The 25,968-nt window shown below is 38.5% G+C and overlaps 1 protein-coding gene across 3 annotated transcripts; it reads right to left on the bottom strand.

Moving 5' to 3' along the window:
* Positions 1-702: 702 nt before the first annotated feature.
* Positions 703-24,675, bottom strand: LOC149925089 (kelch-like protein 17). 3 transcript variants are annotated; one of them, XM_090160330.1, is made up of 11 exons: positions 24,454-24,675; positions 24,081-24,244; positions 8,029-8,288; positions 5,968-6,428; positions 5,675-5,888; positions 5,463-5,607; positions 4,870-5,126; positions 4,730-4,803; positions 4,225-4,406; positions 2,008-2,208; positions 703-1,681 (listed from the first exon to the last, which is right to left on the bottom strand). In XM_090160330.1, exons 2-11 carry the CDS (start codon positions 24,233-24,235, stop codon positions 1,666-1,668), a joined length of 1,965 nt encoding a protein of 654 aa, XP_090016456.1. In that variant the 5' UTR covers positions 24,236-24,244; positions 24,454-24,675; the 3' UTR covers positions 703-1,665. The 3 variants fall into 3 exon arrangements, with proteins under 3 accessions (XP_090016456.1, XP_090016455.1, XP_090016457.1); XM_090160329.1 differs by lacking the exon at positions 24,454-24,675 and having other exon boundaries at positions 24,081-24,358; XM_090160331.1 differs by lacking the exon at positions 24,454-24,675 and having other exon boundaries at positions 8,029-8,270; positions 24,081-24,358.
* Positions 24,676-25,968: the final 1,293 nt, after the last annotated feature.

The following is a 25,968-nucleotide window of genomic DNA, read 5'->3' as shown; positions in this document are numbered from 1 at the left end:
CAACCAATTTCGCTAAAACTAAACAAAAAGTTGGCTGTACATTTGCACGGAGCTCGGGTTAGGCTTAGTGACTCCGGAGTTCAAATTTATTTTAATTTATTTTCGATACTAATTAAACGGATAATTATTGCAATACTCATATCAACTCTGTGAAAGTATTGTTAATACTTAGATATTTATTAGCTAGTATGTTATTATAAACAACAATCTTTACCTGATACACTACTGTGGCTGACAATGAAATGTTAAGCCTTAGTTCACAAGGCTATAAATTAACCTCAACTGTTAAACGTCATCGAAACCGTGCAATTTTTTTCGTTATTTTAAATATTTAAATCCTCTCCTTTAACGACTAGTTAAACGAAATACTTTTATACTTTAAACATTTCATATAACAAATTTATTAATATCACTTGGATTCATTTTAATCCGCTGTGTTTTGTAAATACTTACACTCGGTAGCAGACGACATACCGAGTCGAGCGAGGGTAAAAACAAGGAGTAATATATATAACGTTGATCTAAATCATCCTTGCAAAAACAGTTTTCCTACCCCTCTGACCGTAACGAACATTTTATGGAAAGGTCAATTGCCGGAAATAGAGATGGAAAGTACTAAAATATGATTGGCCAAAATATTTCCAACGCCGTTGTGGCATTTTAAATATAAACCAAAACAGACTTTCAATTTATTTTATCTTTTATTTGACATCTTAAAGCAACTTTTTCTGATAAAATCATCTTAATATCACAAACGCTGAAAGTACCACACAAATACCCTTTTATACAAATAGCGCTATAATAATTTCACACGCGGTTTTTTACATAATTTTTTTATACAAATGAATGAAACTCCATAGGAATGTGTGACTGTGACACGCTCTTTGGAAGCACCGAGTCGTACATTTTTTAACAAGAGACCGATATTACATAATTTTAAAATTTTATTACTCCTACAACCGCAAAACTAGTTTAATGAGGGGAATTTTTAAGAGCCACCGAATAGATGGCGCCCCTAAGTACAAGGGGGAGGGTGGTTAAACTATATCCACCAATGGGGAAGCGGGTTAAGGTTCTTGCCATTTCCCCATCTTTACTATTGGACAATGAGAAAGCGTGATTTCTCACCCGTTTTTCCATTGGTGTAAATAGCTTAACTCCCCTTGTACTTGTTAGTGGCGCCATCTAATCGTTGGCTGCTCTTAAAAATTTCCCTCATTATTTTGAACTCTAGATCGCACGATGAACCTTTCCAATTAAATTTCAAAGCTGAATATGGGCATATCATCTTAATAACACTGACTTTGATAATTTTTTTCTCCGATTTGTAGGGTCATCGTGTACAACTAATCAACATTTATGTATTTATTTTTTAACTTGAGTGCATCACTTTCATAGAAAAAGGGCAGTGAAACGTTATCGCGTTTATAATACTTAATTTAAAAAATATGAAAACAAAAACTTGCAAAAAGATATCGATGTAGAGAGGTTTTTTCCTATCACAATAATAAAATCATTATAAATACAACACCTTCTGGTCTTTTTCTCTCTTTTAAACGGTATAATAAGATTGTTTTTTTTTTAGAAAAGTTTTCCAGACGAAAATTTGGATTTTAAAAGATATAAATTTACGAAATAGAGACCTCCAAAGTCGAGTCGGTATAATCAAGATTGGTCAGATCTGTTGGGAAAGAAAAACCTAACTTTAATTCACGGTTAATTTTCAATAAATTAACTACGCCTAAATTTCCAAGATAGATTTAAATATAAGATAATTACCGTAAAGGGGCTGAGAGAACTACCCCATTATATATAAGAATTTGGTTTAAAATTTGTCGAATTTCGTTAAAAATATGTATAAAATGACTGTCTAATAAAGCACCGGGTATATATATATTTACAAGAAGAATGTAAATGGATAAATTTCGAGATTTTGAGGGGCAGAAAAGAATTTCTTATAAAATCACGTTCGTTTAAATGTGAGAGTATTATCTTTGTAGGGCATACTTTGGAGCTAGAAGACGTTCGAGGTTGGGACAGTCCAGCACGGCCGTACCCAGGCTGGATCTTCGCAAAAGCATTGACGTTACCAACATCCATTTGTTGAGGCGCGCGTCATAACGTTCAACGGTTCCCAAACTGGAGCTGCCGTCATTGCCACCAACAGCGTAAAGTTGACCTTCAACTTGTACCGCCTCGTGCGTCGTTCTATATTAAACGAAAAGAAACCCCACCCCAATGGTATAATTGGAAGCGCTTATACATCAGAATGCATTAGGGTACACGAGAAAATGCATGGGACAATAGCATTAGCTTGTGGGAAAGTTCGTCTTTTTAATCACAAATCTAAAACTTATTGCGCAAGAACATGCCCCCCCCCCCCCGAAACGTAGGGTCGTACGTACAAATATTTTTATTTTTTTACTTTTCTTTCAATTGTGTTCCCCCCCCCCCCCGAAATAAAATCCTGGCTACGCCACTGGCGCAAGGTGACCACCGAATGTTTTAACATCCTTTAAAGGAATTATAGGAAATATCAGTGAAATATAGGAAAATATAGGATAAAAATTGGGAGAAAATTAATTGTACAATAGGTTGTCAAAATTGTGTAAAGGAGGTATAACATTCAAAATAAAGATGATAACTGATAGAAATAGTCGAAAATTATCGCCGGACAGTGTTGGAAATAAGCATCGTTTTAAAGGTAAAATATCAACTATTTTAAGTTCTTCAGACTTTTGAGTTAAAATATAGGGTATCATAGGAAATTTAATGAAATTATAGGAGAAAATAAGAAGGACGTGAAATTATAGGAGGTATAGGAACAGTGGTCACCCTGATTGCGGTTTTCATTTGACTTCTCGAGATTAACTCCGAATCCGTCTCTGACGTATTTGATTTAACTTCCATTGTGAGAAACGGAACAAGATCTCGGGATTTAATTCTAGAGCAATAAATGGAACTCGCGAAAATGATCGGAGCAGATAAGTGTTCGCAATAAGAATATTAATAGTTGATCGGGGTGATCTCGAGCGCTCGAGAGCTGTCAAACGCAAAACACTAATATAGATGGCGATCGTCTGTTATTCATAGCGCTCTCCATTTGACTACTCTCGAATGACGTCGCCAAATTCAGAACAGATCAAATGGATAACGCTACTAGTGTCGAGAAAAACTAAAAGACGCCGAACATTCGCTGCAAACTACGCGGAATCACTGTAATTGCATATTCTTAGGTACTTGAATAGTCGTAGTCGATACTACCCCTACAGTTGTCTAAAAAAAGAAAAGGTAGCCATTTTCGGTGTATTCCAAACCAAACAACACTACGTAAAATATTTTTTTTCCGGCCCGCTGAGAAAGATTTGCCGGGCAGCACTGCTGCCCTACGTTTCACGAACGCATTATCGACCATTTTTGACTTTTTTAGTTTGAATGCTCCTCATACTAATTTTAGGGCGCTGATTTTAAACTTCAAGTCCTTTTTATCTATCTCAGACTATCTGGTTAAGTTTCCGAGATGTGAAAATGCAAAAACGTATTAAAATCGCAAAAATTTTAAAATACTCATCAGAAACGCATTAACGACCGTCGGAAATTTGCAGAAACGCATTATGTCGTTATTAACCAATAAAAGTCTTCATTTCGTCAGCTCTAATTTCTTCAGCTGCATTTCCAGGGTAACAGTCACAAAACCCACAATGGCCGTTACTCAGTATTATTATACCACTTAAGGCTTTTCTGCCAAGAGTTTTAGTCAAATATGAACGTACAAAACGCATTATGTCCAATTATTCTGAGATTTACTTAATTTTGGCGATAGTCGTTGCCATATTTAGATTGCGCACTAAAAGAAACCCCTTACAACTAGTATTCAGTTACGTAAATACTATAGTATAGTTATTTTTCATAAGAATAAAAAAAAACGATTTATCTCGAAATACCATTTTTGGAGATAACGCGTTTCTGAAACGTAGGGCAGACTGTTTCTCGACAGTCGACACCGAAAATGGCGGATGCTTGCGCCACCTAAAATTTATCTAAAGCTAGTCGTGGGGCCTTTTTTGAATCGGTACATCTCGAAATTCATTTTGCTCGTGAAAACACGTCTCCATGTTAGGTTATGAAAGCGGGTAAATAAGCCTAATCAATATCATAATGTAGAGGTAGTGTGAAATCGGTAAATTATCGACTAAGGCTAATCATTCTTGACGAAATCCATACCTCCTCGAATGCATAGAAGCTATCACTTCCCAAGCGTTTCGTACTGGGTCAAAGCGTTCGGCGCTGCTCATACATAGACTCCCGTCGTTGCCACCAATGACGTAGATCATGCCATCCAGAGTTGTCACGCCGCTACTACTACGACGACTGAGCATCGATGGTAATAGCCGCCATTTCCCTTCCTTTATTTTGCGAGCAAAAAAAGAAGAGCGTGTCATTAGACTCTTCAAATACCCTCAAAGGCCTAGCCCATAAATTATCCTATACTTCGTGTACGGAAATTAAATTCAAACAGGCCGGCGTCACGCGATATCTCCTCTCAGCGTAGGGCCTAGCCTTCGAAATGAAAATGGTGGGCCTATTGGAATGATTGACGTTCACGTCAAGGCTTCGAGTAGCCATTAAAAAAGAGGGCGGGTAATAAAATGAATTGAAGAGTCTCGTATTTTATATGGAGAGGGAATTGGAAGAAGTAATTTCCTAGCCTTTAACGACGAAAACATACCCTAGGATCGTATCTTTCCGCGGTCGACTGGTAATTTGTACCGTCGTATCCTCCAACAGCGTACAGCGCACCGTCTAAACTCCAAATTAAAATTAGGATTTTCTAGACGAGTGATTTATTAAAAGGAATGTCGTATATACCTAGGACGCAAAGACGGCAGTAGCGGCGTCGCATTTCCATGGCGGCCACGGAGCACCAAGTAGTGACCAAGGGGTCGTACCGTTCGACGGTACTAAGGCAAGATGCGCCGTCGTATCCGCCAGCGACGTAAAGAAGTCCGTGCAGAGAAGAGATTCCCAGGCAACTTCTTCTCGTTCCCATGTTGTTGATGGCATTCCACGTATTGTTATTGGGGTCATAGTACTCTGCCGACCAAAGATCCTTTGACCCGTCGTAACTGAAAGGCGAAGTTCAAAGGTGTTTAAGAATTATCGCTTTAAAGGCTGGTTTTCACTAGACCAAAAACGCCACGACGGTTAGCTTCGACGCAAAAAATTCGTTAGGCCTAATACAATATTTTTGCGTCCACTATAGCCGTCGTTGCGTTTCTGACTGCGAAAATGGACGCAAAAACGTATTAGTCTTAAAGGTCCTTAAAATCGTTTGGAAAATTCTGGAATAGTTTCAGATAGTTCCTCCCTTTCCGTGACACCAGCGTACATTATCGCCCCCCAAAACTAAGCTAAGCGGAGATTTTTGGCCCAAGAGAAAACCAGCCTTAATGGAGACTTACCCGCCCACGGCGTAGACAAAGCGATTGAGAGCAGCCACACCGGCTCGAGATCGGCGATGTAAGGTAGGAGCTAAAGACGCCCAGCGGTCAGTTCTGGGGTTATAATACTCGCATTCCTTATGGATGGCGAAGAGAGATCCGCCACCTGGGTTGGACAGAGAGATTAATAAAACCTCTGTTCATTTCAGAATCTGACAGGAAAGAGAACGTACCAACAGCGATGATATATGGTTTTAGCTCGTCGGGTTTGCGTGGGACAGTTCTGACCGAGGCCATAATGGATCTTTGTTCAGGTACAAGGTGAAATTTCATGGCCTCAATCAGTAAATCTTTGCTCTGTTCGCTCGAAGTGATCAGGGGTTCCTCGCTGACTCGAGACAGTAAGAAATCTCGTTGCATGAGAGGCATACGCACGTGGCACATCAACTGAATCGATTAAAGAAATTAGAGTGGATAAAAAAAGTCTGTATATTTTATACGAACGAGTATAGTATTGGCGTAATACCTTTCCCAGATGATGCTGCCTACCGAGAAGATCGTGCTTAATCCACGTCATCACCGACGTAAAAACGTATTCCTCGGAGCTAACGTTCAAGTTATCGCTAGAAATCAAGTCTTCCACCTCTTGCAAAGACAGTAGGAGGAACTCCTCGGTCTGAGCTACTTCGTGGAAGTTTTGCAAAGCGTATTTATGAGATCGGTGCTGCAGTTCTTCGCAGGCGTGCGCGTCGGCGAAGCTACGAATTCCCAGACAATTGGTGGGGTGTAGTTGGCGCAAGAGAAACTTGCAACAGGCTTCGCGGACGCTGGTCACTTGCAATAAACTGGCGACGGGCAGCAGAGTCTGAACGTTCTCCTCCGTAATCACTATCTCCCCCGTGTAGGCGAACTGTACCAGCAATTGCAGTGCGGCAGTATCTACGTCGTGCAAGGTTATTTTCGACTTGTGCTTCTCCGCCATCTCATCTGCCATTTGAGGTCCCAAAATGAGAGATTGAAAACTGTACGGAAATAATCCGATCCCACCCTGTCATGGCGACTAGCGCGTCACAGCCGAAAATGTGCCTCCATTTAAAGATTCGTTGCAGAATCAGTACCGTTTTATGAAGAGGTCAGAGCACTCCCGGTATTTTTTTGGGCAACTCGTTCGTCAGTTTAAGGTCTAGAAAAAATGAAATGCGCTACTTTGCGCCATCTATGCTGCTTCCCAAAAACTACACCTAGATGGCGCGACGAGACTTTAAGATATTTTCCCTTCTACGTACCCACTTTACCCCAACAGGCCCGGATTAAAAACGGGTTGCATTTGGTTATATGGCAGCGATACGCAAGTGCTCTTATCGTTCCATATAAAGATCCTGTCTGACATATTAATAGGGCTTTCAATAAAATAAGCTACGCTTGCTGAACTTGTTTTTATGTAGCTCAATCGTCACCTAAAGTTAATTTCAGTTTATGCTTAAAAATCGCGTGCCTCGTCTAATTTACTCTTATGTCCAGGGCTTGTCGTAGTTAAACTTCATCGATACGTCACCCGTGACGCAGAAGCAACATCGAAACAAGAAGACCAATGTACTTAATAGAAAGGCCTATAAGAAAAGCTCTGTGGATTCTAGGAACTGTCGTCTGCTAAATGGTACTTATAGCAATGACTCTAGAGAAGGCGGTAATATATATAAATAATTTTGTTTTCTAAAAAATCGTTCAGCAACGAATCTATAGATGGAGGTTGTGTATAGTTACAAAATTTTGTCGTCTAAAATTTGGCTCAAGAACCAATATAGATATGGTGGTAGTTAAATTGCAAATTTTACAAAAGGTTGAATTTCGATCTTAGTATATTTTTACCAACGTAGGCAGTGGGGTCGTCTTATTGGGGTAGGTACATTTGTTCGAATTTCAATCGTCCGAACGGTGGAACAAATGTTCGAATTTCATTCGTCCGAACTGCCGAAATAACAAATGTTTCAATTGTTCGAATTGGACAACTTGTTTGTTTCATTCGTCCGAATCGGTAGCATCACTTGTCCGAATTCTGTCGCTAAGTTAGTATTTCTTATTGCTGTTTTTTTTGGTCCGGATTTTTTTTAGTGCAAGAATAAAAAGTAAAAAACTACATTGTAAATATCGTTGTTTGTTCAAGTTGTTTTTTCTTAATTGCTGCTATATCTATATATTGTATATTTTACTTCATATTCGTATTAATATCGATCAATGTTGTGGATATTTTAGGTTAGGTTCACGTTAATGTTACTATTTTCTTATATTAACAATATTTAAAAAAAAAAACAACCAATTCCTAATGTTCGAAAAAACGGAAAAACGATTATTCGAACAAATGAAATTCGCCAGTAAAGTTAACATTAATTGAACGACTAAATCACCAACAAAAGTTGTGATAAATTTTTCGGGAAAATTAAATACGTTTTCGGACATACGATCCTGTTTTCCGGCATTCGGACAAATGATCATTCGGACATTTGTACCAAAGTTCGGACGAATGAAATTTGAAGAAATGTACCCAAATCGTCTTATTAATTATAAAAACGAAACTAGGTTTTATTACTATTGAACATGGCGTCGAAGTAGGCGCTGGACGCGGCCAGAACCACCTTATGAGCTTGCAAGGACACCCCGCCCACCTCCAGAGCGACGTCGCACAGTTGGCCCCGTTGACGCATCAAACTCATGGCTGTAAAGGCACTGTCGTGGTGCTCAGGGTTCACATGGTGAATTTGGTGAGGTTTGCCTCCTCCGCCGACGTACGCCCCCTCCGTCACGTCCGCCTCCATTAACCATGAGTAGCGCCTAAACAAACAACTCCGGCTTTGAGAACGTCCAAATATCACTTTCAATATGGGCTGCGTTCAGCGCGGCCCGAAGAATTTAGGGAAAATGTAAAATGGCGCCTGCCTCGTGTGTGCAAAGGCTTAACTAAAATTACCACGGATACAAAATAATAACGAACCCATAGAAATCTCATAGGTAACTAGAATGCTGCCGTGTAACTGGCAAATGGCCCAAATGCCGAGGCAGACGAAGCCAGATCTCTGCCAATCAGACCTCAAAGAGCGGTTCTGCCAAGAATTTAATGTCACCGGAGAGAATGACGTCACCTATCTCCCGCTATAGTAACGGAACCAAGGAGGATTATTATCCTCCTTGGCGGAACCACTCTACGGCCTCTCATTGGCTGAAGGTTTAAGGCGAACTGGTGTCAATCTCGGCCGTAGGCGGCAGCATTCTAGTTACCTATGAGATTTCTATGAACGAACCTTATTCCAGTGATGCCAGATCGAGGAAAATTTTCCACATTTATGGAAATTTGTCCCCGAAAAATGGAAAAAGTAAAATATTTAGGGAAATTCGAAGTAGAGATGGTTTTAAAGCGAAGCTAATAATTTAAATAGCATTTCAAAATTAATAATAGCAACCGATCACAAGGTTTTTGCCAAATTCGGTCGAGATGGCACAACTGCAATCTTGCTTTGGCATTTTATTTATAAATTGAAATAGCAAACAATTTTAGAATTAAGGGCATATAGTTTCATATTTGTATTTTATACTAACTGCTTGCAGGAGTAATTAATCCTAAACATTGAATACAACTTTTCCTAGGAGTACTAAAGTAAAAATTTACGTGCTTTAGATAAACAAGGAAAATATTTACGCCCTAAAAGGTAAAATTAATTTCCGTGATCTGGCATCACTGCCTTATTCCCCATACAACGGGAAAGGCTTAACTAGTTCTGTTTAAAATAGCGCAGACTTGAAATTAGGGGCAGTCCGGGTGTCATTGACTCTCAAAATAAATACTGGGACCCTCGAAATAAATCATTCAAAGAGGGGTAAGACCCCCCAATTTAATTGAAAATCGTTTTGGAAAATTTCACAATAAATCAAACTATTTTCTTTTCCTGTCGTGTCTATATTTATTTAATTTTAACTCCCCCATTTCACACCCCACGAGTCAGTGACCCTCGAAAAAAATAGACATGAGGGAGTCAGGGGTCCCAAGGACCCCGGCCAAAATAACACTATTTTCCAGTCTGCGGAGAAAAACTTTGTGTAACAATTTGCAAACGGAATAGTTTTACATTGCACAACATAAATCACGGCAGATGACACAAGATTTTCTCCAGAAATGCTCCTCATATTTTATCTTGTTAAGCCTTGCTGGGTAAAATAATGAAAATTGTATTTATTACTTTGTAATTTTATACATAAAACAATGGAGTTATCGACCAGGAAATAGTGTTAAACGTCTTAAATTTGTGGTGACTTTGCTTTACTGTTTAGCAACAAAAAAACTTTACAGATAAAAAATTCAGAAATCTTGAAATCACTAATCAATTAATTAGAAAATAAATAATTGCGTGATTAGTTTGAGTTTGATCTCAAACGGCAGATAATATGATGATAATTACAGTTTATAGTTTTGGATATATCATTCTCATTTCTCTGGAGAAATCAATTATCAGGTTTTGACGGGTACCCACGGTACTTAATCACAAGTAAACCTTACAACACCCACTCTTTGTCTTTTCGCCTGGAAAGTCTATTGTCCCATCGACAAATTACTAATAGGATCAAGAACGCATAGACGTAACTAGGAACTATGTACGATAATCAAATTGTCCGCAGCTGCCACGATCTTATAGCGTTTTCCATTTGATTTCTCGAGATTAACTCCGAATCTATCTCTGACGTCATAGATCTCGCCCTAATCGGCTAGAGTAAAATGGAACATACAAATTAACATATTCCCGCGCTTCGTGGTTTTTCGTCTGCTACTAATTTTAATTTTCGGGTCTTGGTCTGCCGTTTTGCAAAAAAATCGAAAAGGAGCACGCAAAAATTTTCTCAGATCTCGATCCGTTGATCTGTCGAAATCGGCAGATCGGTTTTTGGGCGATCTCGGAGCACCCGAAACTTGATCGGAGCAGAGCCGAGCACGCAAATGGAACATAAAATATTGATCAGAGCGATTTAGAGTGCTCGAGAGCAGTCAAATGGAAAACGCTATTATACATCTCAGAATGGAAACGCCTCAGAAATCTGTTTGTATCGCCATCTAGAGAATAAAAAAGTGGGCTAATTTCCCCCACTCTGATTGAAGATTAAATAAATTGAAAGATATTTCTTCAATTTGCATTTGCTGACTCAAGTATTATAATTATTAAATAATTCTGCGTAGAGTTTGTAAGTTCTCTCCCCACTGGTTAAAGGGGTTTTCCACCGAGATCTTCGGTTTCCCCTTCCCATAAAAACTTGCTGAGGTTAACGGTAATAGTTAGTGTAGGGAGCTGTTGGCTCGCGTGGCCAGCACCCTCCTACGCATTGTAACCCGGCTACCTGTTACTTGATCACGCACAAGCAACATTGCTTATGTGGTCGAAGGTGGTGCCTTGGGTATTAGCTCTATAAAAATAAAATAACAATAAATTTTAATTTGTAGACTAAATTTTTCACAACTTCATAAATATGTAGGCACTAGAGGGCGACGGTCGATTTCCCGAGTTTGAGAAGTATAACTTGGTGATGCAAGCATTTAATACTATCTTAGTTCTAAGTTACTTGTACGCGTTCTTGTTAGGATGTAATTTGTCGATGACTGGCCGAAATACCACGTTTATTTTCCCGATAAGATGACAAATCCAACGAGTTGCTATTCCTCTTTTGTATTTTCTATGGTTTACTTCATTAATTAAAAGAGCGTGAACCAAGTAAGTAAAATATACATTTTTTGATTTCACCAAAAGGCGACGAAAAATTGTGATTTTTGTTATGTAAAATATTTTATTCCGAACTGTTAAAACGAAAACAGCTGAGTTTAGGTGCCTTTACGAAAGACATTGGTATTTTTCAAGTTCAACATTACATAGCTACGCTAAGGGATATATGAAACCCTACGTTAGAGCAATGGTGAAATCGCGTACAGTGTCTACCCACTTTCTTCCCTTTGCTACGCCAGCGCCTCAGTGGCAGCTAGGAGCAACAAACACAGCACCCCAGTGACCCACACAAGGAGAACGGAACCCGTCAAAAGTCGTGCATTTTCTTGTGTACAGTTTTCATTGGTTAGACGCTTAGACTGCGTTAGTGTGTCTAAAGGCTAGCTGCGTTCTCCTTGTGTTTGTTGCTCCTAGGTGGCAGGGAGTAAAAACATTTAGTTCCCAAAATGATCATGTGTTTCTGGCTAGTCTTACTCCATTCCACTAGATGGCGAAACGATACGGTTGTTTGGCCACCTGAGAAACTTTCATATCTCCCTTCAATTGGATTTCTGCCCTAGCTAGGCTTTGGGCCCCTCGACCAGGGTTGGAAATAAGGATTTTTTTTAGTAGTCACCGAGTAGTGGCGGTAAAAATGGGGGTATAAAAACCAGGACAGCCAACATTTTGCTTTACCCGTTAGAATTTAAATATGAGTTTATTTTCACTTGAGTTACATTACTTTGGCCGATCACAATTTGTTAACGACTTAGTCTTTGACTATAGTTTAAAATATTTTCATACTACCATAAGGTCTACCTAACACCCGAGTTTCAACAAAATCGGTGATAACCACAAAAGTGGAATTGTTTTCTTAATTGACATACATTACTTTTTAAGGGTTATTATTCTAAACTAGATCAAAGGTTAAGTTTTCAATTTTAGAACAATATTAGGCTACTTATGGAATTAAAACCTTCTTTTTTTCTTTTTTTCGGAAAAATACAGAAAATATTCCGAAAAAGAGGCCTCGGTAATTTCCACGGAAAATTTACTCTATCATTTTTTAATTTTGCACTTATTTCTCATTTTTATAAGAATTGTTTTTAAATAATTCAAAGAATAACCGAGGGGTCGGACACTTGCCATTATTTTGTACGCGATTTCGGCGATTTTATCATTACTTTTTGAAGTGATTTTGGGATTTCAATGTTAATTTACCATAAAGAGAGTTAAAAGATTTTGCGATTTTAGACAAAGTGTACGGCATTTTGGTAAATGTCCGACCCCTCGAGAATAACAATGAAATGTGGGTATAGGGGAGAGTGGATCAGTGTTGCCAAATATTAAAAATTAAATTATCATACAATGGGCAAAAAACTATCGATTGCAGAAATAAAAATATCGTACACCTGAAAATTGGTGGTAAATCTGAATTTGGTGGGAATATTGATATTAAACTTGGTCTAAATTATGTTTACGATAATTTTTTTTAAGAACGCTTAAATCAAGTTTAACCTATTTGAAAAATATCATTTTAAAACGTTGCAGTTTTCATCGGTTTTCTATCAAATTAAAATATTATCGTACGTCGTGGCTAAATTATCGAAAATAGCGTACTATATAGTACGCCGTTGAAATTATCGTATAGCCCAAAAATTAACTTGAAATTATCGACAGGTACTATCGTAAATCTGGCAACGCTGCTGGTCAGCCATCGCAAACCGACATTTATAGGATAAATTTCCTACCAAACGATTTTTTTATTAGTAAATTTTCGGGATTACAGTGTTAATTTTGGTCATTGATAATGCAATATCCATATTTCTAAGATAACAATATAATGAAAAATAAAAAAATTCTTTAAAATAAGTGACATATAAGTAAAAGCATTGCAACTATTCATATTACATAAATCAACGGGGTCTAGAAGATTGGTAAGTTTTAGTGTTTCATTTTGCACTACTGATGCGGATGCGGATGCGGATGAACAAAGAAAATGTGGGAAGCACCGTGATACCCGGAATAAAAACCACGCCCTTCCGCCTACCCTCGTGGAATCCTTCCCCCTTTCTCCCGGTAAGGGGGAGAATATCTTCCTGCAATCATAAAAACAGAGGCTATATTTTCGGCTTCATATTCTCCGCTCAAGTGAACACATCCTTGGTTCAATAGAAAATGAAAGCCCTATATTTTACCGACAGATGTTTCACATTCTTTAAGGAATTGGAAATTGGAGAGTGTATGTGAAAAAAACTCTTTCAGCGAAATATTTATAGTCAAAGTTATCGAATCAAAGCCAACAGCAGAAAGGCTAACAAGATGGCAAAAGCAGAAATATAGTTCGGCGCTTAAGTTGCCATCCATATTCGTGAAAACAAGTTCAATTCTAAAATTACGCTTTTAAGTTTAAACTCAAGCAACCACTAGATAAACGGTTTCAATTTCATATTTCTAACTGTTAGTACCGCGTTTATTCTAATAATGTTTAGTTTTTTTCCCTTCAAAGTTATCTTTTTTTACTTTTTCGCATAGTTCAATGTTCCATATCAATAGAGCAGACAGCGACGAAGCAAAGCGAAGAGCCATCTGTATACACTCCCTCTATACCCTGCAAATCAAGTTACAGATATCCAAGCGTCACTCTACCTTTGGCAATTTTGTCGATCAAAATGAAATTTATGAAATTTATCCCTTTATCAGAGCACAGACCTAACACTTAAGTCTTCCAATCCCCTTTTCGTGGCGGGTGTAAGTTCTACCTTGAAACCCGCGTATAAATATAAATAAATGCATTCTTGATCAGAGTATAAGTTCGGCGCCATCTATGGTTAAACATTCTTAACTTTCGCCGGATAAAACGCCGCAGAATGTCAGAAAAAAACCGAGTAGACAGAGGAATGAAGGGGCCCATTCCGTAACAATAGATCCTCCCCCGTCATTACGTCAGACACCGGGGGGCGCAGTCACTCTCCGTACAGACGAGAGAACACTATTTATACCCCCCTTCGGGCCATTGTTGTCACGAACCTCCTGAGACCCAAGCCCAAACTCGAGACACGCCAGCCGAAATACTTTATGGGGATATTTTTCTCCACACTAGAGAAATCGAGCACGAGGAATGGACGCTAATAAATCGTCCCGTGTGTCTCACTTCCTGCGGAATAAAAGATATAATACCGACGTCACGGACTCACGGTTGGTGGTCGTTTGCCATTTCATGTCCGAGAGAACAAACTTCTTGTTCGGTGAAAAACTTGTCAGCACGAACTCGTTTTTAATATTAAAATTACATAATGACTTTCGTAAGTTTGTCACTTTGGGGAATATTTTACTGAGAGCTAGTAACGAAGTGACGTCATCGCAAGAATAAAATTTAATAATAATAATAATCAGCTAATACCCTTGGCACCTAAGTCATCAAGCGACTTTTAAAGCCGGGTTACAACGCGTAGGAGGGTGGTGGCCAGCCCATCATGCCACGCGAGCCAACAGCTCCCTACACTCACTATTGCCGTTAACTTCGACAAGTTTTTAACTTTTTATGGAAGGGGAAACCGAAGAACTCGAGGGAAAACCCCTTAAACCAGTGGGGAGAGAACTTGCAAACTCAACGCGGAAGGAGCTGGGATCGAACTTGGATCCTCTTGCTGCGAGGCGAAAGTGCTAACCACTCCGCCACCCCCGTTGCGAGGCGCTGTCAAAGGCTACTTGTGACGCGTTAGCCAGCGAACGCAAAACGGTGACGAAGCCCGTAATGTAGTCTGTCTTGCGAATAGCTCTCAGCAGAAGTAAATAGGGAAAGTGGCGCTTTAGTTGGGTTTGGAGAGGAGTAACTTTTTCAGACATTTTGCACTTTTTCTAAAACAAGTCAGTTCCACTTTCGTTTTGGCTATAACTATAGCGAAAAACTTCAAACTAAAAGCTGTTGGCTTACAAAATTTACCGTAAATCGTGTTAGATATTCGTTAAATAGTTTAAAATCAGGATAAGCCGTTTTATAAACCATGTATTCATCCGCGATTTCCTTCCAAAAATTAGTTTGAAGTCAAGGGACGACTTACATTAGCGAAAGGTAGAAATAAATTTTGCATGGTGAAGAATAGGAAGGGTCATACTTACGTAATAATATTATACACTTATGTTACTACTAACAGAAGTTCATAATAAATCTATTACGAGAAGAGTAAACATCTAGTCCTCAAAAATGAAGCTCGAGGCGAATTCCATAATTCGAATTTCCCCCCAAACCACGGGAGTGAAAACATCATCATGACTCAAAGGTTAAAAATTACACTGCGTAGAAATATGTACCAATTAATAAATCATTTTGCCCGATTTAATAGATCGATTTACAATTTTTAACGAGCAAAGACGACTTTAAAGGGGTAAAATTCATCCGAGGTAACGTGGTGATGGCGTTATTTGTTAGTAGATGGCGCTTCGATAGCAATATGACGTCATAATTTTGATTTTCAACGATTGGTTGAAAGTTTTCAGTTTTTAGTGGTGAACGGTTTTGTCGAAATTTAAAATACAAAATTCTCTTCCCTGGTTGGATAGTTTAAAATTGTATTATAGTGCCATCTATGGCGGAGAGTGTTAACTACTGTTAAAATTAATTGTTAATTTAAATTACAAAGTTATATATTTTTAATAAGAATTTAAACCACTACAATTAAGTAATTAATTAATAACTTTTTAAAAAGTTTATTTTTCATAAACTTTATAGTTTCGCTATCTACCTCAAACATTATTAAATAGGAAGGTACCTCGGGTGGATTTCGCCCCTTTTTGCATATTTCCCTGTAGGCAATATGTGAATGCGTCTATAGATTAAGAATTTCACCCACACTGTTTTCTACCACAAAGCATTTTAAAAAATCAGTGAGAGCCTTCGAATTAACATGTTTCAAGCTAATAACATTATATTATACACTACAAAGTTGTCTTGCCCAACTTGTTAAAATGTTGCTCTTACGTCACAACACCCAGCTTTATTAGTATATTCTTCGCACGAGCTATTTGCACGGGCGCTAGAATAACCTATATTTCTCGCGAGTGCAGCGCGCGCTCGTAGACTTGTATAAGTAAGAGTGTGACGTAAGAGCCACATTAAAACAAGAAGGCCGCCTTACTTTATAAAAAGAACTATTGCTTATTAGGGAAACGAACATTTGACGCGAAGCCATTAGAGGCTCGATTTTAATGCTCTAATTTGAACTAGGTGGCGCCATTATAACATTTTGGCGGGAAGGTAATAAATTCCAATTAATTAGAAAATTAACTACGAATAACGCTATTTCAGGCGTTTTTTTGTTTAAAAACTATACACATTATTTAAACTCAAACACGAAAAAATTTATACTTACGAGGAGACTACCCGAGGTGATAATCACCGATTTTGTTGAAACTAGGTGGGTATGTAGACCTTATCGTAACATGAAATTTCACCAAGGGAAAAATTGCAATGGGCATTAGTTTTGCCATGGCAACCGAAAATGTTTTTGACAACTCAGTATGTATATTTTATCATTGAAAATAACATGGGAATTTGAGCACTTCTGTGAAAAATTTTAAAAAAATTTCAAATTTCAAAACCAAAAAAAAATAGATCAAAATTAACAAATGAAATGAATTTTATGATTTTGATGAATTTTGGTCAATTTGATCAAAATATGTAAAAATTGATCAATTGTTATTTTCAATGGGACAATATACAGACTGTGTTGTCAAAAACATTTTCGGTTGCCATGGCAAAACTAATGCCCATTGCAACTTTTCCCTTGGTGAAATTTCATGTTACCACAAGGTCTACATACCCACCTAGTTTCAACAAAATCGGCGATTATCACCTCGGGTAGTCTCCTCGTTAGTGTGGTTTTTGGATTATTTCAAACTGTGGGCGCCATCTGGTTGACTTCGTGTATTTAAAAAAATGTTTTTAATGACGTTACACCTGGCGAGATAAATTAAAACCTTTCTTTAGGCCCCATGCAATTACCCCATCCCGTTTTTATAACATTATCTAAGGATAGAATATTTCAGAAAATAAATAGAATATTATTGTTCTTAAAAAAACTATCAAGATCGCAAATCTCTAGGCGAAAAGGTCGAAGGGGTGAAAGTGGTCATCGAGGTCATCAGTTTTCAATTACGGACCGCACCCCGGCAGAAAGACACGATACTCCTCCCTAAAAGCGACCATTTTCGTTTTCCCACTTTGAGAAAATCCCTCAATTTCTTATAAATCACAGCCAAAATCAAATATAGATTTTCCTTCGAAATAACTCATTAAATGCCGATTTGCAAGATTATTTATCTTAGTGGGTACATCTATGACCATAAGTAACGTAAGAATTATAGTATGACACTTTCTATTGTCCCACCGTTAATTTTTTTAATGGTAGTCTATTTCGCCAATGACCTCGTTCGTAGCGCCATTTCACAAGCTTGCCAGTAATTTCACCAGCTAGACTTTCCTCTTCCGATTACGGAAACTCTCATAAGCGAAATCATTCAGTGTCACACTTATATTTATTACGTTACTTACGCCATGACCTGTCATATACATTAAAGGTGAGGGCGTCTTAACAAGTTGGGCAAGCTAAAACAATAACGCGAAATAGCGTAGAAACGACACCTACCGGATAAAACAGAAGTTATCAGGCTTCTCTTAAACAATTTGGCTTCATCATTCGTCGGAGGCTACCCTCCGGGGATGCGGTTAACGGTGTCTCCGGATACGTTTCTGGAGTTTTCGCGCCTAACAGACAAGAGGAAGCGCCTGTATAGCAGTTTCCCCCTACACACTCTCTCTCTCGCGAGCCCAAAAATTTCAGGATCGAAGCGATACTGGGTCGGTCTAGGCTGATTATGGCTTCAAACTACGCGCCGCCGCGAATCTTCGGGGTGAATGACCAAAGAGCGGGTGGCGAAAAATAATAATACCCATCGGCTTCCCTCGCGTGAGCGCCTCCTATCGCCCGGAATCCGTACTATTCGGGAACGCAACGACCTACAAATCCCCCCTTTAGTCCGTTCGCTTTAACAATAGGAGAATATTAACGGGAGAAAATCGTTAAGTTTTTCTGTTTGGCTTTTTCTAACGGCTACGATCTTGAACTTGTTAAGCCTTGGCATTAGATTTACGTTACCTCCGTTTCCACCCTCCCCCGGCCTACAAATCGCGTAGCTCTTTCTACCGGTGGTTTCCCATTATTTTGGTCACGCGATCTGAGTTGGCGGAATTATTAGACTGCTTGACTGTTTCGTAAAACGGCGTCCCGACAGCCGCTATCCCCGTTCGCGGTTGCCATAGTTACCAACAACAGACTAATAACTCTCCCTTATTTCGCGGTATGGGTCCCCGGAGCTTCATCCGCCCCCTGGCGGAGACGCGAAAAAACGGAACTTACGGGGTGAATTTGAGGTCTCGACGGCGGGGGGGAAAAGTGGCGATTTTAATAACCGTCTGCTACAACTTTTTACGCGAGTTTTATGATAGCTGTCAGGGTAACAGATGTCTACCATCATTGTTTACGTTTTCAATAAAACCCTTATCATCGAAATAGGCCGCTTATCTTTCTCCGTGACAAGGCCCGCTCAATAAAGGCCATCCGGGCTTTTACGATTGACCGGAGATAACTGAATAATTGAATTTTGATGAAAAGCTAATATTACTATTTAATATGGCGATTTTCTTAATAACATTAAAGTCGTCTGACGCAACTCGAGCCCAAACTCCGAAATCTCATTAGGTTGGTCATTTTGCGTCTGTCCCGCGATTGAGAGGTAGTTAGTAGGCGAAAATTTTTCTCTTACAAAGAGATGAAAAGGTTACGGTTTTTAAGATGTTCCAAGTTATTCGTTTACCAATTTTATAATAACTACATTACACCATAAACTATTTTTAGAATTGCAGTGTATTTGGGACGTTTATGGCTAATCGCGACCCAAACGAGTCTAGGTGGCGTAACGGCGCTAGCTTCTCCGAGGTAGCGCGGCTAGCGCCTATGAACTAGCGCCGAACTAGCGTCTGCTACAGACAAATTAAATAGTCATAAGAACGTTTTTTATCGAATAAAATTATCAAAATATCATTATTTATAAAGTCAAAATTTACGAATACTGATGAGGAAAACCTAATAGCGTCTGCTTTAGCCGCAATTTTTCTAGGTTTCAATGGCTACCAAAGGGGGCGTAGCAATAGTTTTCGATCACGAATACTTTTTACTCCAGCTCGGTAATAGGGGTAATCGGTGTAAATTTGGGAAGGATTACTCATAGCGTTTTCCATTTGAGTGCTCTTGAGCGCTCTAGAACGCTCTAATCAACATATGTTCCATTTGCGTGCTCGGATCTGCTCCGATCAAGATTAGCGTGTTCCATTTACTGCTTTCGGTTGCTCCGAGATCGCCCAAAACCGATCTGCTGATCTCGACAGATAAACGGATCGAGATCGAAATCGGAGCAAATTTTTGCGTGTTACTTTTAGATTTTTTGGCAAAATGGCAGATCAAGACGCGAAAATTCAAAATACTAGCAGACGAAAAACAACACAGCGCGGGAAAATGTTCATGGAATGTTACATTTGCGGTTTAACTCTAGTCATTCGGGGTGAGATCTATTACGTCACAGACATATTCGGAGCGAATCTCGAGCAATCAAATGGAAAACGCTATTAGTCTGAATTGTAGTCTGCTACATAAATTCGTCTGCTGCTAATGCTTAGCTAAAGTTCTGACGTCATCTTTACTCCGTTTGTTCTACACTAAATGCCTAATAGGTGATTTCTTTTCACATGTTCTGGGATTTAGAAGTAGGTTAAGAAGAGTAACTCAATGATTTAATTTTACTTCGACTCTGTGGTGGTGAAGAGTTCGAGTCGGCGTAAAAAAACGTGTAAATTCTGGATAAGAACACGATTTTATCAGTTTTATTCCTGCTTTTGAGTGGGAGTAAAAAGTGTACCCCGATACTCTGACCTTGACGAATAGTCATGGCCGTGCCGGGAGGGTGGGTAAAATCCCTAGGGCCCGGAGGCGTGCATTTTAGGGGCCTATCGGCTTGACCTTTACAAGCCACCTCCCACTTGCAAATGCAGTTAGAAGGGCCTGCGATGGCATAATTTGTTCCGGTGCCCGAAATGTCTCCGCGAATAATTTACGGTGTAGAGTAATTCCTTCCACCAGAACAAGTGAATAGTTTAATTCCAGAACAATCGAAAGTATCTATCTATAGTTGGATTTTTAGGGAAGAGAGCGAAAACTATCCAGCTACGAAACAAATTCCGAAGACAACAGCCTTCGTTTTCTTTTGCGTACGTCCCAAAAGGACCTTGGGGCGAGCGTCTCCGTTCTAGAAGACCAAATTTAGAACGTAACCTCGCGTCTCCTACTGGCTAGGCTTCCCAGCACGGATCATTCCCCTCATCTACCCCGATGACATTTAGGTATTGATCTGTTTTCCAAACGACACTAACTTTCTTCGCCAATCGTGTTTCGCATACTGACTGGATTATAGATTTATGACGATTTGCCGACTGTTCTTGCCCACCCTTTCTATCAACCATTTCTAACGTAAGGTTATATAAGGTCAAAAAGGAACCGCTAACGCACCCCTCAAAAGATGAAATCCGATTTAATCGTGATTATTTGATTAAATTCAATTTAATCACGATTAAGTTGATTAAATCACGTTTAATCATGATTAGAATGTTTAAATCTGATTTAATCATGATTAAATGATTAAATCTGATTAAAATGATTAAATCTGATTAAAATGATTAAATCCCGATTAAAAAAATTATATCGTGATTAGTATGATTAAATCGTACTTTAGTTTTGATTTTAATGATAAATTCTCTATTCGACCGATTATATTGATTAAATCGTGATTAAAATGATTAAATCTAATTAAAATGATTAAATCTAATTAAAATGATTAAATCTAATTAAAATGATTAAATCTAATTAAAATGATTAAATCTAATTAAAATGATTAAATCTAATTAAAATGATTAAATCTAATTAAAATGATTAAATCTAATTAAAATGATTAAATCTAATTAAAATGATTAAATCTAATTAAAAAGATTAGATCATGATTAGAATGATTAAATCTCGTTTCAATGATTAAATCCTAATTAAAAAGATTAGATCATGATTAGAATGATTAAATCGCGTTTAAATCGTGATTAGATTTTCTAATCTTGATTAATTTATTAATCTTGATTAATTTATTAATCTTGATTAATTTATTAATCTTGATTAATTTATTAATCTTGATTACAGGGGCGTAGGAACGTTCTAGAAGTTGGAGGGGGCAAAGTGAAACCAAAAGGGGTCTGGAGAATGGTTTTGAATTTTTAATGGACTGCAGCTTCTCCGAATGCATTTGTACATTTTTCTACTATATACATTGGCGGGAAAAGACTGAAATTTAAACACAGTTGAGGTTCTAAGTTTTATATGCTTTTAAAATGATAATTTGAGCCTTGCGAAGATTTCAACTGACCAAAAAGTTGGAGGGGGCAATAACATTAGTTGCCCCTCCCAGTAAAATTCTAGGGAGGGGCATTGCCCCCCTTGCCCCCCTTGTTTCCTACGCCCCTGCTTGATTACCCTGATTTTATCATTTTACTATGATTAAGACGCACCCAAAATGGAAGTGACCTGCCCCTCGCCGCTAAGGCTCGAAACGTTTCTCGTTATTTTTAAATAAAAATAAAAATTTAAAACTACGTTTCTAGAATAATATTTTAATATCGTTTTTCACCATGATTAAGATTTTTTGTGTTTATGAACGACAGATAAATTGATAATTTTACTTAAAAAAAATAGTGCGGGGTGAAATACAGCATATAATGAGTTTTTAAAGCTATGACCTCGATAAAATATCCCTACGCGGTGTAATGTAATCCTCAGGCGGAGCAATACACGCGATCAATTTTGCGTCGTGATACGGAGTAAACATTCGCGGTTTGCCGGAAATTTCTCGGTCACTGGAATTATGTCTCAATCCTGCGATGTTACAAGTTTAATTTTAATTTTAAGTTGATTCTTATCCCCTAAAAGATCTATTATAAATGTCTGGTAGGTGTTAATTTTCACAAAACAAGTTTACGTTTCAATGTTTTGTAAATAAACAATTTTTCTTCACGGTCTTTTTTTTACACAATCTATCCTAAGCGTCCTATCGATTTCGTAAAAATCGACGTGAAAAAACAGTAGTAGGACTTTTAAGTCTTTGCCAAGTTTTCTCGCGTTTTAAAAAAAGAAAAAAAGGCCGCTCAGCTGATTGTCAAACTGTGACGAAAGCGTGTTGCGGAAATCCCCGAGTTTTGTTTGGAGTTTTTTTTTGTTTTTCCTTTTAAATTTCGAAAAACCGGAAACTTGGCCAAAAAGGAAGATAAGGTCAACGACTATATTTTACAAGGATTTTGGAATAAAAAGGTTCCATATTTACACATTATCTAGCAAATCGCCTTGTTAGATTTTACGTCAATAAAATATCGAAATGAAGGCAATACCGACACCATATCGGCTTACCGATAATTTACCTTTAAGTTCCAATAGTACCGATTTATCTATTTTTAAATAGAGATCGATTTATTAAAATTCTAAGTAATGTCATTGAAATTAGTTTTACCGATAATTTTTAAGTAAAATACCAATACCGTATCGGCTTACCGATAATTTTAAAGGGAAATACCGATACAGAATCGGTTTACCGATAATTTTAAAGGGAAATACCGATACCGAATTGGTTTACCGATAATTTTAAAGGGATATACCGATACCATATCAGTTTACCGATAATTTAACTCGTAACTTCCAATAGTACCATTTTATCTATTATTTAAGTAGATATCAATTTATTCAAATTTGAATTAATATCATTGTAATTTAGTTTTACCGATAATTTTAAAAAGAAATACCATAACCTATCAGTTTACTGATAATATAACGGAGTAGAAACCTTTTCTTTCTTAAAGACATAAAACCGAGAACGTAGAAATAATGCGATCAATTCTTCAAGATCTTCCAACATTTTTCGGGGATACGAGAACAAAAATCTTGCGAGAGACGAATTTAGATACAAAACATTTTTATTCCCCTATTCATACGAGGCCTACAAAACCGGGTTTATAATAAACCAAAGATGTTTTTTTTGTACTGAAAGATATATATGAAAAATTAACTGTGGTTTATTAAACGGAGTTAAAACCCGGTTTTATGGGCTTGGTCTGAAAAGGAAGTTACAAAATATCCCTAAAAACGCAACAAATTTTAACACCACCTGCATAGCTAAAAAACGCGAAAATAAACTACATATTTCTATGAAAAACGATACGAGACAATTTGCCACAAAACACGACAAGGTATTTAACTTAAGCCTACGTAATATTTCTAAATTTCACGCTCAGACGAGCAAAAACATCTGCCACGCGTGTGCCGGCAAATCTTCAAACGGCATATACGCCAAATAATAAAAAGGTTACAAAAAAAAACCCCGGGCTTTCCAAAAAGGAAACGCGAGAAAAACGCAGCCCTCTTTCAAATCTTGTAATTTACGAGAAGTTTGGTTTTCAAAGAATTCCACTAGTACCGGGTAAACCACTTTTCAAGAGCCAAAACCTTAATACCTTAAAGTCGGTCGAAGCGATCTCTTTGGGAGGATATGGCGGGTATATATCGCGTTAAAGGGGGGGCAGAAGCCCCACCCGATCCAGGCGAGCCCCGCAACTACAGCCGAACGTTTGCCTTTCCGATAATAGGTAAAGAACGCCAAAGGCGGTGATGGATAAGTTAGGGAGTTTAAGTGGGCGTATGTCGTTTCCGGATCAATATTATTCTAAAGAGCTAAGATATATCTATAGTATGAGAAGGGTGGAACTCACCGATTTGTAGAACAAGCGAAGGAGGTACGGTAAGCATTGTACGGATCCGGAGTTCTGTTACGTTGCTGTACCAGAGAGTAATTAGCTTCGGCCGGATTTGGATGCTGAACTATGATATCTCGAGATCCAGTGCCGTCCAAACCGTACCCGTTCATTCAAGCAGGCTGAAAAGGCGGGGATATTTAAAAAAAAAAAACTTGGTAAATTGGTTAAGTTTCGAACTCTCGCTTTTAAACAAAGTAAGAAACGACGCTACTGGTATAAAACGGAGCCCTCGGGTTACGCGTTTCGAGTCGAACTATTATCTCTACGGAGGGGGTGCGCGAAAAAATCAAATGGTCAACGACCGTGGCGCCACACCGCGCTTACTTACCGTAGTAAAAAATGCGTCTCGGGGAAAAGAGAAGCTAACGCGAATCGGCTGTGCTGGATGATCTCCTCTTCTTCGTATATTCTCTCTCTCCGTAAGGTTCGATCGGCAGCCTGGGTGGAATCGGTTCTCTCTCTCCGAGCCTGCCGAGACGAGAATCCGGAGAAGCTGATGATCTCGTTGCCATGGCAACCGGCTAGGTCGGAGTCGAACATCCTCCTCCATTGGATCCCGGGGCGGGCGCGCGCCGATACCCCTCTCGAAGGATCTTTTGGGAAACGGCTGCCGACGAACAAACGAGGGAAACGATCAAGACGATTTCCTAACGGCTATAACTAGAAACCCGCGCGTTACGAGATTACCCGCGAAAGTAAAGGACTCGAAGGGCTTTCGCCAATTATTAGCCTCCCACAACATAGAAGTGTCGCAATTGCATGAGCTTCATCACGTGTAGGGTGGGGGAGAGGCAAAGTCGTTAAATTTATAAATCATTATAATCGTAGCGGATATTGGTAATTTATAAAGTTATTAGAGTGTAGGTCTTAATATCGTTAAAAATAATTCATTAAAAAATTTAAATTAATAAAAACAACGAAATTTTAATGCGGTCAAAGATAAACGCTAATGTTTAAGTAATAATTCGTTGGTTACATCAACCTCGGAAAAAGATGTTTCAAACAGAAAATAGCGCTTGAAAATTCTTTATTTTACGAAATAAAAATAATAAAGTCGTTCGCGAGCCAGCTTCTACAAAATATTTTATTTTCGCGCGTGCTCGTCTTTGTAAGTTTAAAACTGCCTCTACTTGCCGTGAGATGGCGCGTTCTTAAAAAAGCCGCATCTCATTCGAGACATAAAAGAATTATAATTACTACCATTAATACATCATCGACAAGTTATTTGTCGATGAATACATGTCCCTCTTGAGGTCGATAGTCTGTGACCTAACGGAAAAGCTTAAAAAATACAAAATTCTTAACATTGACCCTCGTGACCAGTGGTGTAGTCGGGGCAGGGCGTCGCCCCGGTGCTTTTTTCAAAGTTAGGGCCCCGCCCTGCCTTGGTTTTTCCATTTTGCCAGGGCGCGCCTTGCTTCTATTTCGTATATCATTTTTTGGAATAAAGGGTGTGTGAATTTATGATAAATTTTGCCCGCAGAAAAATACCATAACAAGTTCAAATCGTTACCTAGGTACGGCCAGCTTCGATCACGTTAAAAATTGAAGTTAGACGTACATTTATATATTTAAGATTTATTGGTAAACCCATACAAAGTACAACCCATAGAAATCTCATAGGTAACTAGAATGCTGCCGTGTAACTGGCAAATGGCCCAAACGCCGTGGCAGACGACGCCAGATCTCAGCCAATCAGAGCTCAAAGAGCGGTTCTGCCAAGAATTTAATGTCACCGGAGAGAATGACGTCACCTATCTCCCGCTATAGTAACGGAACCAAGGAGGATTATTATCCTCCTTGGCGGAACCACTCTACGGTCTCTCATTGGCTGAAGGTTCAA

The sequence above is a fragment of the Leiobunum rupestre genome, chromosome 10 (assembly GCF_980474605.1).
Source record: "Leiobunum rupestre chromosome 10, qqLeiRupe1.1.hap1, whole genome shotgun sequence".
Taxonomy (NCBI): Eukaryota; Metazoa; Arthropoda; class Arachnida; order Opiliones; family Sclerosomatidae; genus Leiobunum; species Leiobunum rupestre.
The sequence above is the reverse complement of the archived record's forward strand: the minus strand, read 5'-3'. Positions and strand labels throughout refer to the sequence as shown.